This window comes from Penicillium bovifimosum, assembly GCF_028826915.1.
Source record: "Penicillium bovifimosum strain IBT 22155 chromosome Unknown utg000006l_segment0_segment0, whole genome shotgun sequence".
Taxonomy (NCBI): Eukaryota; Fungi; Ascomycota; class Eurotiomycetes; order Eurotiales; family Aspergillaceae; genus Penicillium; species Penicillium bovifimosum.
Window position 1 is genome coordinate 2,762,750 of NW_026622715.1, and position 15,529 is coordinate 2,778,278.

At 50.7% G+C, this 15,529-nt stretch overlaps 3 protein-coding genes across 3 annotated transcripts; 1 reads left to right on the forward strand and 2 right to left on the reverse strand.

Annotated features, from left to right (window-relative positions):
• Positions 1 to 184: 184 nt before the first annotated feature.
• N7515_008690 (uncharacterized protein) lies at positions 185 to 1,402 on the reverse strand (the record flags this gene model as incomplete). The annotated part of the gene is made up of 1 exon (XM_056669434.1): positions 185 to 1,402. One exon carries the CDS (start codon positions 1,400 to 1,402, stop codon positions 185 to 187), a length of 1,218 nt encoding a protein of 405 aa, XP_056519264.1.
• A 1,066-nt stretch (positions 1,403 to 2,468) lies between these two features.
• N7515_008691 (type I polyketide synthase) lies at positions 2,469 to 10,536 on the forward strand (the record flags this gene model as incomplete). The annotated part of the gene is made up of 13 exons (XM_056669435.1): positions 2,469 to 3,013; positions 3,061 to 3,574; positions 3,636 to 4,311; positions 4,371 to 4,820; positions 4,876 to 7,034; positions 7,102 to 7,198; positions 7,247 to 7,272; positions 7,323 to 8,189; positions 8,249 to 8,534; positions 8,577 to 8,656; positions 8,716 to 9,056; positions 9,107 to 9,584; positions 9,652 to 10,536. 13 exons carry the CDS (start codon positions 2,469 to 2,471, stop codon positions 10,534 to 10,536), a joined length of 7,404 nt encoding a protein of 2,467 aa, XP_056519265.1.
• A 2,445-nt stretch (positions 10,537 to 12,981) lies between these two features.
• Positions 12,982 to 14,083, reverse strand: N7515_008692 (uncharacterized protein; the record flags this gene model as incomplete). Its single annotated transcript, XM_056669436.1, has 5 exons — positions 12,982 to 13,442; positions 13,494 to 13,596; positions 13,655 to 13,734; positions 13,789 to 13,835; positions 14,031 to 14,083. 5 exons carry the CDS (start codon positions 14,081 to 14,083, stop codon positions 12,982 to 12,984), a joined length of 744 nt encoding a protein of 247 aa, XP_056519266.1.
• Positions 14,084 to 15,529: the final 1,446 nt, after the last annotated feature.

The window sequence follows — 15,529 nt, forward strand, 5'->3', positions numbered from 1 at the left end:
AGCTTGTGATTGTGCTATCGCCAAAACAGTATGCTGTGACCTCGACAATCAGCGAGTATTGCTCCTCAGTCACCTCCAGACCCGTTCCCAGAAAGGTAGTCAAGTACAACCACAAGATTGATGGTATCTTCGAGATTGCCATTCCCATGATTGAAGCTTGCATGGTAGGTCGCGAAAGATGACTCTAAGACATATTCGGATGGAATTTGCTGGCTGCTTGGGTGGCATTGTCCAGTTTTTCAAAAAGTACCTTAGCCAACAGCTCAGTCCGACGTCTAAAAAAATCCTCAGGGTCGTGATCGGCAAGGTCGAGCCCGAGCGGACCGGGCAATTTCTTCAAGTGGGCAGACCGTGCGCACTCAATTTTCCAGTTTCGAGCAAACTGTTGGATCATATTGAAGAAATCAGGAGCCGTAAGATCTCCCTGATCAATCCCAGCTTTCCGAATCCGATCTTCCGATCCAGGTGGCGCATAACGGTGCATAAGCTCCAAAAGTTCCCCGATCGTTCGGGCCATGTACAGGTCAGCGCTGGCATGGACCACACCCGTCGTGCCTTGAGCGACATGAGCCAGACAGACACGCGCGACGAGGTCAACTGGAATTTCATTGCTGGTTACTTGCGAGGGGAGTTCCTTCTCGAGTTGCAAAGGCCCGTACTCTGAGTCTTTTAGCAGGATCTGAATGAAGGAATGGGCGGGTATTGCGCCGTCGCTGCCGTAGAGTGGGTACGGGTCTTCGATTGCTGGTGAAATGAGGCAAGGCCGCACGATGAGAATGGGGAACTTGTGGTCGCCGTTCGAAAGTAAACATTCCGCAAGGTGTTTGGCCAATGCATAGGGCGCCGCGAACTTTTTGGTGTAGGATGACTCTCCTGTCACGAGGATTTTCCTGAACTCCTCAACTGGGTCTTCGTATAAGGGGTAGATTTGCTCCTTGACCACGCCGTCTGGAAGAAAGCTGGTCGCATATGTGGTTGATATATGGAGGAATCGCTTCAACTGAGTGAAGCTGTCTAGTAGCCCAGCTAATGTCAGGTGCGCAATGCAATTGATTGGCATGGTTTCCGCAAGACTGCGCGATAAAGCAATATCACCAGCAGCGTTGATAACCACCGTTACCTCATTACAGAGGCGTGATACATTGGCAGATGATAGACCAAGGTTGGGTTGGATCATATCACCCAGAAGGAATTGGATCTTGCCAGTAGAGATTACGTCCTCCACTTGCTCTGGCATCGACTGCTCCCATGCTTCAAGCGCCTTCTGGACAGAACCCCGCACCAAAACGAATATTTTGGCGGTTGGGAGCTGAGTCGCCAGCTTGTACACAAGACAACCGCCGAGGTTTCCGGTTGCTCCCGTCAGGAAGACGACCTGTCCTCGAAACCATTCGACTTCCATCTTTGTAAATAGTCACTTGCGGTTCCTGGTCGAAAACTTGCGATATACGTTGCGAATGGAAAACGGTGTGCTAACACATTCGGGGGAGAGTCGTGCAATTTACCTGAATGGTTATCTCGCAAGTTTGATGGACAACACTGTCATTGGCCAAGATTCACCGAGCTAGCAGGTTCCTGCTTTGCTGAAGGCAAGCCGAAATTTAAATAGTAGAGAGTTTCTTCTCATGCGTTATGACCATCCTTTCTCGTTGATCATTTAGTCCTGACTAGATTCAAGAACAGACATGGCTGCGGGGATGTCGGCGTTCGAAAGATAGTACATACTCTCCGTGGCCACATCACGAAGTTAAGTAGAACACTGACGCCACGATAGAGCTTCGAATACTGCGAGCATCGGGCTGCAACGTCTTAATCGGTTCTATGGCCATTTTCTGAACTGGGTCGCACCAAGCTATGGCCTAGAGTAACTTCCAGTCAAATGTACTTTTAGTGCTGCAGCAATATGAATACCTCGATGATGGTGGGTTACCTTGAGCACATGTCAAGCAACTGCTTCGGTTGGACCACCCGGAGGGTTGTACATCGTTTTCGTCCGAGTTGCCCAATCTCTTCTAGTTTGCTTTATCCTGAAATTAAGCTTTGATAAGGTTCTAGCTCGGTCCCTGATTGTGTTACAGTCACACATGTGCAGGTCTGGGCTGGTGTAGCGTTGAACAAGCTTAAGCAGGCCGTAAATCAAGCTGGGGCAAGCTGGGGGCCTTCGTCCATATGCACTATCTCTGCAGTGGGCAGAAAGTTAAACACGGCCAGACCCTCTTTAAGTGTATTCCATTCATCCGATGGCGGCAAATATCGGAGGGAATGTGCCACTCACTGTCCACAGAACCAGGATATGTAGGTACATATTATGTGAAGTTCTGACCCAACCAGGAGAATGTATGTCAATTTGGTCGTTATTGAAAAGACCACATCTCGTACCACTGAGACTCATACCCTAGTCCCATGTCCGTTTGATCCCGTCTGCAGCCCCCTTTGTCCAGTGTCAGACTCCAATCATTCGACCAAATATGAATTCAACCACTGGACAAGGACAGCCATCATGCAGAGACACCAAGGAGAAAGCCGCGGAGCCAATAGCCATCATCGGTATGGCAATGCGGTTGCCGGGCGGCGTACGATGTGGTGAAGATTTCTGGGAAATGCTCGTAAACAAACGAGATGGCTTTTGCGAGGCGCCTCCCTCGCGCTGCTCTCGCGAGGCATCCAGCAGCGTCGACTGTGGAATTTCCAGCGAACCGAGGAAAGGATTCTTCTTACAAGAAGAACCAGCTTGTTTCGATCTTGCCTTCTTCTCCATTCCACCGCACGAGGCCGGACGCCTCGATCCCCAGCAACGGCTCTTGCTTGAGGTGGTTTGGGAGTGCCTGGAGAATGCGGGGGAGACCAAATGGCGAGGGGAAAAGATCGGATGCTATATTGGAGTTTTCGGTGAAGACTGGCTCGAGATATCGCACAAAGACCCGCAGTATCTAAATCAGGTATACCCCATCGGCACCGGCGGCTACGCTCTTGCGAATCAGGTGTCGTACAGGTTTGATCTACTGGGTCCTAGGTGAGTGTGCCATTGCCGTTATGCAAGACACCTCTGACATTTTGAAGCATGACCATTCAGACGGCTTGCTCCTCATCACTGGTCGGCTTGCATGAGGCTTGCCAAGCACTGCAATTCGGGGAGTGCTCAACAGCCCTCGTGGGCGGGACCAGCCTTATATGGGGCCCGACCATGACAGATGCTATGACCAAAAACACGGTACTGTCTCCAAGTGGTATCTCACATACCTTTGACGCCAATGCAGATGGTTATGGTCGAGGCGAAGGGATCAACTGCGTATATCTTAAGCCGTTGCGGGATGCTCTTCGAGACAGTGACCCTATTCGCGCTGTCATCCGCTCCACAGTGACCAACCATGACGGGAAAACTCCCACTTTCTCTCAGCCATGTCCTACATCTCAAGAGAGGTTGATTCGTCAGGCATATCGAGCCGCGGGGATTGACGCTATCCACGAGACGCCAGTCTTTGAATGTCACGGGACAGGGACGACCGTGGGAGATGTGATCGAAGCATCGGTTGTTGCGAAGATGACTGGACGTGACGAAACCTACATCACGGCAGTAAGTAGTGTTCCTTATTCGTTGGTGTAGATAGGGAATCTTGTAACTCACAACTTTGCAGGTGAAACCAAATGTCGGTCACTCGGAAGGGGCCTCAGGCATCACAAGCATCATCAAGTCCGTCTTGGCACTCGAACACAAGACTATTCCACCCAATATCCATTTCCAAACACCCAATCCCAATATACCATTCACTGAGGGGAATCTTCATGTTCCTCTAAAGCCGACTCCATGGCCGGTCGATCGAGCTGAAAGAATCAGCGTGAACTCGTTTGGTATCGGCGGTTCCAATGCCCATGCTGTCCTCGAGTCCCCCCCTGGTGTTGCTGTGGACTCTCTGCCGACGGCGTCAAATCGGTCTAATCCGCATCTCTTGGTTGCCTCTGGGCACAATGCAGAAGCTCTCCGCAAGCGTATTCGCCAGATCGTCCACTATGTCGAGAATCACTCGGATCGTCTCCACGACCTGTCGTACACTTTGAGCGCCCGCAGATCACATCTTTCCCATCGAGCTTTTGCAGTGCTACGGTCTAGTGCATCTGTTCTAGAAGATGGTTCATTTTCTAGCTTCGGTGTCACTTCCCCGAATGTCATATTTGTGTTCACGGGCCAGGGGGCTCAATGGCCTGGAATGGGGAAACATCTCCTTGCCAACTTCCCGCAGTTCAAAAACGATATCAAGATAATGGATGAAATACTGCAGAAATTGCCAGATTCCCCAAATTGGTTACTGCACGGTCAGACCCTCAAATCACCTCTGGAATGAAGGAAACACCTCAGCTAACATGCATTATAGATGAATTAAATCAAGAAAGCTCAGTTGCAGGAGTCAATGAGGCTGAATACTCTCAGCCATTATGCGTTGCTCTTCAAATTGGCCTGGTTAACATTCTTAGAGGCTGGGGCATTCAACCATCCGCGGTTGTCGGTCATTCCAGCGGGGAGATTGTGGCGGCCTATGCCGCCCGAGCCATTACGATGAAAACTTCGATTATCCTGGCGTACTATCGAGGAAAGGTCGCAAAGCCACTCGAAGGATTAGGCGCGATGGCGGCCGTGGGACTCTCCCCGGATGAAGTGACACCGTACCTGACCCCCGGCGTAGTAGTTGCCTGTCACAATAGTCCGAATAGTGTCACCTTGTCTGGAGACCATGGTTCGGTCGACCGTGCGATTAAAAGCATTAAGACGGGGAGCCCAGATACATTGTGTCGCCGGCTTCCAGTGAAAATAGCTTATCATTCTGGTAGGTTCAGCTTGGCTCCTCTTTTCCGTGTTAACATTCGCTCACAATCTCCAAGACCACATGAAACATATTGGTTCCGAATATGAGCATTGTATCTGCAGTCACATCGAACACGAGCAAGATATGCTCCCTTTCTGTTCAAGCGTAACTGGTCAAACAATCACCGACCCGCGCGAACTGGATGCGTCGTACTGGCGACAAAATTTGGAATCACCTGTACTCTTCACCGAGGCTATTCAGAGTATTCCTGCAAGTGGATCGCCTATCTTCATAGAGATTGGGCCACATTCTGCACTAGCTGCTCCTCTGCGACAGATCTTCCGAACATTGGCAGTAAAGTCACCGGTTTACATCCCTACCTTGTTCAGGTATGATGAGGACGTTCAAAGCCAGCTACTGAAGACAGCGGGGCAAGTGTTTGCAAGCGGTGCCGCAGTCAATCTTTCAAAGATAATTGAGCCTGGAAAGCCATTAACAGATCTCCCTCCTTATCCTTGGCAACATGATCGGCCTTATTGGAGTGAGAGTCGACTGAGTCGAGAATGGAGACAGCGCAGGTTCCCGCACCACGAAATCCTCGGTTCTCGCGTCGTTGAGACGCCTGATCATGAGTCCTCGTGGCGCAACCTACTCTCACTGGATAATGTGCCCTGGCTTTTAGATCATGTCATTCAAGGAGCCGTCACGTTCCCAGGTGCTGGGTTTCTTGCCATGGCAGGCGAGGCTGTCCTGCAAATACACCAGGAGAATGACAGTTATTCAGTGCGCAACACAACCTTTATAACGCCATTACTCTTCCACGAAGGAGATCAGATCGAGATTGTGACTTGTCTCAGCCCAGTTGAAGTGGCTGACAGGGTCCCATCCGGCTGGTATGGATTCAGGATTATGGTCCATGACGGTGAACGGTGGACAATTCATTGTCAGGGTCAAGTGAGAGCTGGATATGATCATCCCCCAGAGCCATGGTCAATATCTCCTTATGAGAGAGCTGTGCCGCCCGAAGGATTATACCGTGTGCTTCAGAGAAGCGGGATAGAATATGGCCCCCAGTTCCAGGGCCTTGAGGAGATCACAGCCGATCCGACGGGGTTGAGAGCAACCGCGACTATCATGGGTAATCGTGGACTACCCGGAAGCAGATATGCCTTGCATCCAACTGCAATTGACCAGGGTCTTCAGCTTATGGGCGTGGCTTGCTCTCAGGGATTGACGCGTCACCTCAGCACAATATACGTTCCAGCAATGATTGATTCTCTGTTTGTCGGACTAGGTGGTCCACCTATGACAGCAAACGCTCGAACCAAGAGCGGTGTACGGGACGGCCAGATGGGCGATACCATAGCTATGCTTGATGATCGAGTGGTTCTGTCTATTCAAGGAGCCTATCTTTTCGCCTTGGAAAATGATCAAGTAGATGCTGGCACTGGACCCGCGGGCTCAGTAACCCATCTCGAGTGGAAACCAAATGTCGACTCAATATCCCCAGCGGCACTTTTATCTACGCCACAAGCCTTCACTGTACAAGCGATGAATATCAAAGCTTTGGGCCAGCTATCCGCGCTTTATGTCCTGGAGACGGCTGAAAGAATCCGAGACCTCGAGCCAACGTTACCGCACCTCGCTAAATGGAAGAAATTCATTCTGGGCGCAGCTGAAAATATGCAAACCTCTGGAAAGCAGTCCATCTACCCCGAATCAGCTCAATGGGCATTGATGAATTCTGCAGAAAGACAAGAAAAGATACGAGACGTGCTCGCTGGAACCAAGTTTACCTTTGATACTGCCCTTGCGGACTGTATTCAGGTTGTTTCGGAGAACAGCGCAGCATTCCTGAAGGAAGAGAGCAATCCCCTGGAGGTCCTTATGCAAGACAACCTGCTGCACCGCTTCCATGCGGCACATACGCAGTATGCTGACTGGAGCCCCTTTCTCCCTTTGCTGTGTCATTCAAACCCGAGCCTACGGGTCCTTGAGATTGGCGCAGGCACTGGTTCTGGAACAGCCATGGCTCTAGATCTGCTCAAATCCGCTGGCGGGGAGCGTATGTATGAACAGTATGTTTTTACTGACATATCCTCCGGATTCATGGCCACGGCAAAAGAGAAATTTGCCAATGAGCAGTGCATCGATTACAAAGTTCTTGATATTACACTAGATCCTCTCGAACAAGGATTTGATGCTCACACTTTTGACCTTGTCATCGCTTCTAATGTGAGTTTCTGGCTGACAGAACCTTCGGATATAAAACCAGCAGCATGATACTAAGTCTCTACAATAGGTTATCCATGCCACTCCCAATATACGTTCTACGCTCAGTCATGTCCATAGTTTGCTCAAGCCCACTGGGCGCTTTCTACTACATGAAATTAGCCCAGGTATGTTCAACACATCAGATGTGACAGACTAAACTGATGCATCTACAGATATCCTAATTGCAGATTTTACCATGGTAGGCTCAGTGTATCTTCAAATCCGTTATCTTGCTTATGTCTTCAATAGGGAGTATTCAGCGGCTGGTGGCTTGGCGAGGAAGCCGAACGAGCAGAAAAGCCGTACATCTCACCTGAACGGTGGGATCAAGAGTTGCGAGCTACAGGCTTCACCGGAACCGACACTGTGGCTTACGATCAAAAACCGCCATATCATATATCTGCCAGCATGCTGTCCCGACCCATGGACCAGAAGATGCACGATCCGATGGAAATCTGGTTACTCAAAGGCAGCAATGCCCTTTCGCAGTGGGCAGCTGAGGTCGAGTTGCTTTTCCATGACCAAGGCTACACCCCTGTCTGGACAAGGCTGGACGAACCCGCACCCAAAGGCAAATTTGTCGTATCTCTGTTGGACATTGAGGGGACTCCGTTAAGCACTCTACCCAAACAGGAGTTCGAGGTGTTCCAACGTTACATAGAACAAGTGCAAGAGTGCAAAGTTCTTTGGGTCACGAGATCAACCTCGCTCACCTGCTCGGATCCATCATTTGGCTTTATTCACGGGCTTGCCCGGACTTTACGGTCGGAGCTGTTGCTTGATATCTCCGTACTTGAGATCCCTACGTTGGATACGGCTTCCGCAAAAACTGTCATCGAGCTGTGTGAGCATATACAGAGATCCCGAGAGCTCTTACCCCCCGATCCGGAGTATGAGTTCGCTTTGCATAGAGGTGACATTAACGTCGGCCGGTTCCACTGGACACCTCTTATCAAGCAACTCGCAAATCCACCTCGGGCAGAGGCCTCCAGGAAGCTAACCCTAACGGCTTACGGGCTACTGGATACATTATACTGGGCTGAGAAAGATCCCTCCTATTATTTGGGGGCTGGGCAGGTCGAAGTGGAGATGGACCACATAGGCTTGAATTTCAAAGTCGGTTTTCTATTTCCTTGAACTAACGGCTTGGAATTTGCTAACGAAGCGTGATCCAGGATATGATGGTTGCAATGGGCTTCTTCGGGACCAAAGAAGACCTTGGCCTCGAAGGTAGCGGCACCGTGCTTCAAGTTGGACAAGATGTCACGGAAATATCTATCGGTGACCGCGTCGTCTTGATGCATTCTGGGGTCCTGGCCTCAAATGTCGTGGTGCCTCAGGAAGCTTGTCTCAAGCTGCCGGAAGGATTGTCCATGCTAGACGCTGCTACGATGCTAACAGCCTACATCACTGTGCTCTATTCCCTGCTTGAGATCGGTGCCTTGAGGAAAGGCCAGGCAAGTCACCTTCTTGTTGTTTCGTGTTTAACAGTGACTGACTAAGACCAGTCCGTTCTCATCCACTCCGCCTGCGGCGGTGTCGGATTAGCTGCGCTTCACGTATGCCGGGCTGTTGGTGCCGAGGTTAATATTCAACCCTCCCCATGGCTGACATAGAGGTCATGGCTAATTTCCAGCAATAGATCTATGCCACCGTCGGCAACGACACCAAGGTGGCCCATTTGATGGAGAATTTTGGTTTACCGCGAGAGCGCATCTTCAACTCTCGCAACACGTCCTTCCAGCCAGACCTAATGCGTGTCACTAACGGACGGGGAGTTGACATAGTGCTAAATTCATTATCAGGCAACCTCCTCCACGCATCATGGGAATGCGTTGCGAAGTTTGGACGGATGATCGAGCTGGGGAAACGTGACTTTATAAGTCATGGCATGCTTAATATGAGTCTATTCGAGGCCAACCGATCATTCTTCGGTGTCGATCTCGCACAGGTTTGTAAGGACACTCCAGAGATTCTCAAAAGGTACGTTCCAGAGACTTTCGGTCGCAAAGCATCTCACTGACACATCGCAGAACTCTGGCAACCTTTTCCGATTGGTATCGTCAAGGGAGAATTGCACCGATCACACCTATCAAACTATTTGATGCAGTCGATGTCGTCAGCGCCTTCCGGTATATGCAGGCTGGTACTCACATCGGTAAAATAGTGGTACGTATGCCAATCTCCGTGGAGGAACTGCCTCTTCCCACCGTAAAGGTGCACCCATCTTTCCGATCTAATGCCGCCTACCTGATTGTCGGGGGGCTCGGTGGTATTGGACGGTCGGTGTCGACGTGGATGGTCGAGCAGAACGCCCGAGAGCTTGTCTTCCTCTCACGGTCGGCAGGCAAGTCTGAGGAGGATCAAGCATTTGTTCGCGAACTTGAGGCGCAAGGATGTCATGTCATCTGCATAGCAGGTAGCGTCACAGACCTCAAGGTGGTTAAGGACGCTGTTGCCACATGCACTCGGCCTCTTGCTGGCGTCCTTCAGATGGCCCTTGACTTGAAGGTAATTACCCTCTTATTCGCACTGTCACCACAACAAGTATAATGTCTAATCTCTCTTCCAATGATAGGATTGTCTCTTCTTAGAGATGAGCCACGAGGAATGGGAAGCCGCTCTCGCTCCGAAAGTCACCGGCACCTGGAATCTGCACCACGCCACCGCGAAACACTCCCTGGATTTCTTCGTTGTATTCGGCTCCATCTCCGGCATTTGTGGGAATACCGGACAGGCCAACTACGCAGCAGCAACATCATTCCTCGACGCATTTACCCGTTACCGACGACGGCAGGGACTCCCGTCCTCTATCCTGCACCTCGGCGTCGTCGGCGATGTAGGAGCCGCAAGCCGCAACCCCCGCTTCAACCAGAGAGTCCAATCCATCGGGCTGCAAGTGCTCCACGAAGCTGAAGTGATTGACGGACTCGCCGCAGCAATCAAAATATCTCCAGTCGTCTCTTCTAGTACTACGGGAGCTATATGTATAGGCTTGGCCCACACCCGACGCCTCGCGGATCTGCCGAAGGGAATATTCCTCGGCGGCCGCGACGCGCGCTTCTCGATCTATCCAAACCTCGAGTCTACCAATGCGGGCATTGGAGATCAATCTTCTCATGCGAACGCGTTGAAGGCCCTTCTTGCTCAGATCCAGGCTGATCCGTCGTTGACCAGTAAACGGGAGACTGAGCTGGCGCTGATGGCGGAGCTGGGCAAGTTCATCAGTCATAATCTTACGGGAGAGGCGCAGGAGCAGGGTCAGGATGGTGCGGAGGATACTGAGGCTATAGCAGGTATGGCGGTGGACTCGCTTATGGCTATTGAGGTTAGGAATTGGCTGAGGAGGTCGCTGGGTGTGGAGATTGCCACGGTTGAAATTAATCGGGCGGCGACGCTTGGTGGGTTGGTAAAGGTTGTTTTGAAGGGTCTGAGAGAGAAGTATGAGCAGCGTGCGACTTAGGCTGCTGCGGGTTGGTTGCTGTCAAATGGGGCAGATTGATTTGATATACGACCTCGTCTGATAGTTTTGTCAATTCGAATATGCTGAGTACATTGACCTCCCACTATGATTAGTTTGGTATCCCTCGATGCGCCACACATCATCTACGGCTAGGTGCTCGAACGGCCTAGACTTTCATTCTTATCCAGCTCTGTCTTCACAGTCTTGTTACTGTAGAAAAGATACCTCCCTATAACCTTCGCCTCTTCCACCAGGGGCCCCAGCCCCCAAGAATAGCTCCTACGACCCACCATGCAGCCTATCCTTTCCCCACTGGGCCGCCCACGCAAGCTCCGTCACTGCCAAGCCTGCAAGAGTAGGCCCCGCCCCGCGAACCCCTTGCTAAAGTCATGTCAAGAGCCTGGTGACATGCCCATCGCCAGCCGCGTCGCTGTGAGCCACTATTCAAGTCAGAACTGGGTCAACGCTTGTGGTCTAGACTCTAACCCTGAAAATGGCAGACACATATCCTCGATAGGGACAGACTCGCGAGTCACACAGCCGCTTCTTTGTCTTCGTATGTACGACATGTTATCACTGGCCTTGTACTCCGCAATGAAGTCAGTGGCTAGCCTAGTCATGTTCTCGTTCTACACACCGTCTGCCAGGCAGGTTGAGCCAACAACATCTTTCTTCACGATGCTGACGTCACTGTTATAGGTAGTAGAATTGAGCGTCGCTCCCGGTGCCATTGATGAGGCATATTGTACAACATAAACATCTACGCAGTACTCCGTATACAAAGATAGCTGTACATCGCTCTCGCACAGATCTGGCCTCCACGATACATACTAGAGCATCCCTGATAACACTATGACAAGCCAGCCCCCCAATCACCGCCGATCGATCCCGCAGTTTACCCCTGCAGATCCTCCGGGGCCGGTGTTTCAGGCAAGACAGCGATGGATCATCGCGTCCGCGCGTGGCCTGTGTCATTACTTCTCCAAGTCGACGAAAGCTATAAGACTTCAACGGGCCCAGCCCTAATGCTTTTTTTTTTCGCTTTCGACCTGAAATACCCCATGATTTGATTTCAGCTCAATTTCATCGCTTGATCTCTCTTGTTGCGCAAAGGTAAGTCAATCCACACCGTTTAGTCGCCCTTGCATATCCACCCGTTCGCGATATTGCAGCATCTCTCACCGTTATTTGACCCGGTCGCTGATACTCGCTACTCATTCTGCTAGATACCCCATATCCAGCTCTTCTTGTTTTCAACACCTCACAATGCGCGCTTCCGTCCTTATCCTCGGTTTCCTTGCTACGCTTTCCGTTGCACTGCCGGAAGCATATCCTAAGGCTGCGATTTCATGTCAATCTGTGAGATTGCGCGAAACTATATACGAGAGAGACGGTTGCTGATGATTTGTAGGATACTATGGTTTGCACAGCTTCGAATTGTGCTGGTGAGGGATGTTGCTGTGAGGGACTTACTTGCGGTTCTAATGGTGTAAGTTCCTAGCTATTCCTGTCGAGCACGATCCTATGTCTGATGACAAGATGCTAATGTGGTGAACAGACATGTGAAGCGTTCTAAGTTGGAATTGCATGCATAATACTGTGTAAACAGTTGTATCTATCGCAGTCACCGTGATTGGTGCCTTTTTGTTGGGTTGGAGGTGACAGGAAAACACCTCTGCATTCAACGCCTTCACTTATCTGTATCTAGCTGATGCCCGTATATAATTATTGAATTGACATGTATGGACAAGACGAAGACTTACAAGGAAGCCCACCGTACGTTTGTTTCCCGTTGATGTTGAAGAGGCGGCCAAGGTGTTCGGAAACACATTCAAGTATGCTGCCCAGGCGTAATGATACGGGTCATTGGCCCCTGCAGCGTGTTGAATGTCGTTTGGTGCATTCACCATCGATCAAACGACCCATTTTCCCTCCGTTCTGCAGCTGCTCTCAGTGCTTGTAGTTGGTCTTAATCGATTAGCAATCCCTCCAGTCAACGCAGGACACTACACAATCCCATGTATCGTGTTGGTAGGTACCATACCGGATTAAAAACGGGAGAAGACCAATGAGCATGATGTCCTGGTGAAGTGTGACCCTCAACACAACCTCACGAAAGCACAATGTGACACAACCCTCCAATACACTCGCCTTCAACGATCTGTTTATGTCCAAGGTCCAGATAGCAAGCGCTTGATCTGGACGGCGCGGGTCACCGGTTTATTACTTGCAAAGATACATTTCGCTACATTCTACCGCAACTGTGAGGGACTGGTTAGGTTTTGGTTCGGACAGTATTTACTTGGTTGGACAACAACAGAGGAGCTGCTCCCTGTTTTGAATTCCATGTACCATACCACCTTTTCATGTTGAGCGTAATCCAAATACTTTTGGCTCTTGATTCTTGACTTGATAGGCATTTATACATATTGATTCAACGATTAATCACAATCTGGCTAATATCCTGATTCCAGCGGAGAGGTCGTTCTCTGTCAGATTGTACCAGAGATTATGAATCTCATCCATTTTGCTAGCTGCCATCGATTGTCCCTCGCCAGTATCTCGGGTGTAGTCAGTCCAAATTTTGACATGGGCGGCTAGATTGGCCCAGATATCCCAAATGTAGTTGCGTCCTACCTCCGAAGAGTTCTTGACATCGATAATCTCATATGTCCACCTCATCTCACGGGGGACAAGTGTTCCCTCCAATGGGCGAGGACGATGAGCCGGACAGCCAAGCGAGGATGCAACTAGCCATGGCACAGGAAGCAAGAGGAACCCCAGAGTATCCCAAGAAGCAGATGCGCGAGGAAGGATCATTTGAGATGCGTGGTGCACGTTCAACCGGTTCCGGGTGTGTCCTGGCGCAACCGTATCTTGGCTTTGGGACCCATTGCTATCCACACCTGTGAAAAAGGTCAGATCCATTTTTTGGGCCAGAAGGCAGGAGCTCTTACCTTGCTGGGTGGTGCTGGTGACGGCGCCACGCAGGGTACTGGCGGCATCTGGGCGAGGAAATGGTGCCTGCGATCCTGCAAAGCGACCGCTTGTAAAAAACACCTGCAGTCAGTCAGTATTGCCGCTTGAAGGGGACTAGAGAGGCGTTCGTTGATCGTACCTTGGGTCGCTCCTCAGGAGGTCGGATCATAACTGAATTCTGGTGACATGAGTTCACCAGATCTTTCTTTCCTTGAACCACTGTTGAATCCTATCAGATACCCATTCCTTATTATCATGACTGGGGTCACGTACCGGCATGGCAGAATGTCACTGGCTTCTCCGCAGATTGACAGCCGGGCCTATAATGGTTAGAACATCGCGTTTGATCGAGGCACGTTGTGTGGCCTTGAAGAACTCATCAGCTCTTCCTGTGTCACGGCGACGCCAAGTGAGGCCTCCAGGAAAATGTGACGTCGATCCTAGACGTTGAATTATTAAAAACCAACCAAAGTGCAAGGTACAAATAGGAGTACCTGGAAGTCTGGTGGGCTTACTGTTCTCCGGCCTTGGGCGGCGTGATGTGACCGTGTGCAGCTTGCACGCGCATCGATGATGGCACTCGGCTCCTCTACTCGACGGCGGACCAACGGTGGTCATCGAGGTCCCTGCTCAACTGCAGCCACCGAGCTCATGGCAGGACTCAGACACTATTGGGAAGGAGTAAGTATCGAGATTTCAAGGATGGACTTGGGTCCTTGTCGGACGACTGCCCGGTACTTACGGTATAGAGTCTCCTGCCGATTCTCAAGGATTCCATAGGCACTCGAGCATTGCAAATTGTTTGTGATGCCTATGTTCAAGGCTGTGAGCAGCTGGGGCTCCGTCCCTCGTGGATCGTCGGATAGGAAGCGATGGCTCCGTCTGTTGCCGCGTCGTCTGCAGTCGTCAGTATCAACTTTCGTCATGGAGATTGTCTGCAGACTCGGGCTGATCCATTTGAAAGAGATGAAGGAGATGGAAGAGCTGAAAAGAGATGGCGGGATACTTACCGAAAGAGGCGAGGGGCCGAGGCCCCCACGAGGCAGCGAGGCTTCCGAGGGAAGGACTCGCTTGGGGCCCTTGATTTTCCACTCGGACAACATGAAGCGCCTCATCAATCGATTCCGCGCATCAAATTAATTAGGAACCTCGTTGTGGGGATAATGAGTGGTCCGGGGATGGAAGTTGATGGGGGATGGATTGAGAAAGTGGAAGATGAACTGATGAAGTGAGAGGGAGAGAGGGCACGACTAAGCACGCGACCATATGACCTACCGCCTTGGAACAACCTAAGCGCTTGCTATACCTGGACCTTGGACATGAACGGATGGTTTAAGGCGAGCGCATTGGAGCGTCGTGTCACATGGTGCTTTCGTGAGGTTGTGTTGAGGCTCACACTTCACCCAGACATCATGCCCATTGGTCTTCTCCCATTTTTAATCCGGTATCTACTGAAGAGCGAGAAACGCGAACCTGTCTGCGAACCAGGTCCGCCACTGGGAGTAGTGGGACTACCTACAGGAGAGGAGATTCAATAGTCCGATATCGTGATGATACGATATACGTTAATTTACGTACTCCAATAGCTGGCTCAAACAATGGCCATAGAGCACGACCTTGATAAGACCGCGAAAGAGCAGCTGCCATTTAGCATCAACGAGGTGTTCGCTATCACGAATCATTTAGTAGATGCCTGTGGTATAGCCTTTCCCACAGTCCGTGTCCTTTTTCAATTGAACACGCTGCGAAAGATGACGGTTTCAACTTCAGCCCGACCTGGAACCCTTGTACTGTCTTCCTGTTATGAAGCGGAAGATGATGCGTTGAAGTGGAAGGACATTGACCTGTATATGGTAAACACCCCCAATATCCCGACGCCCCAGTCTCTCTTATGAGGGTTAGGCATAGGCGATCACATAGTTTATACAGTTTGCACCTGTAAGCTATACCAACGGCGATAGCATGGTAGCGGGCATTTGGAGATAAAGTCCATCTGGGCGGTGACACGGCGTGG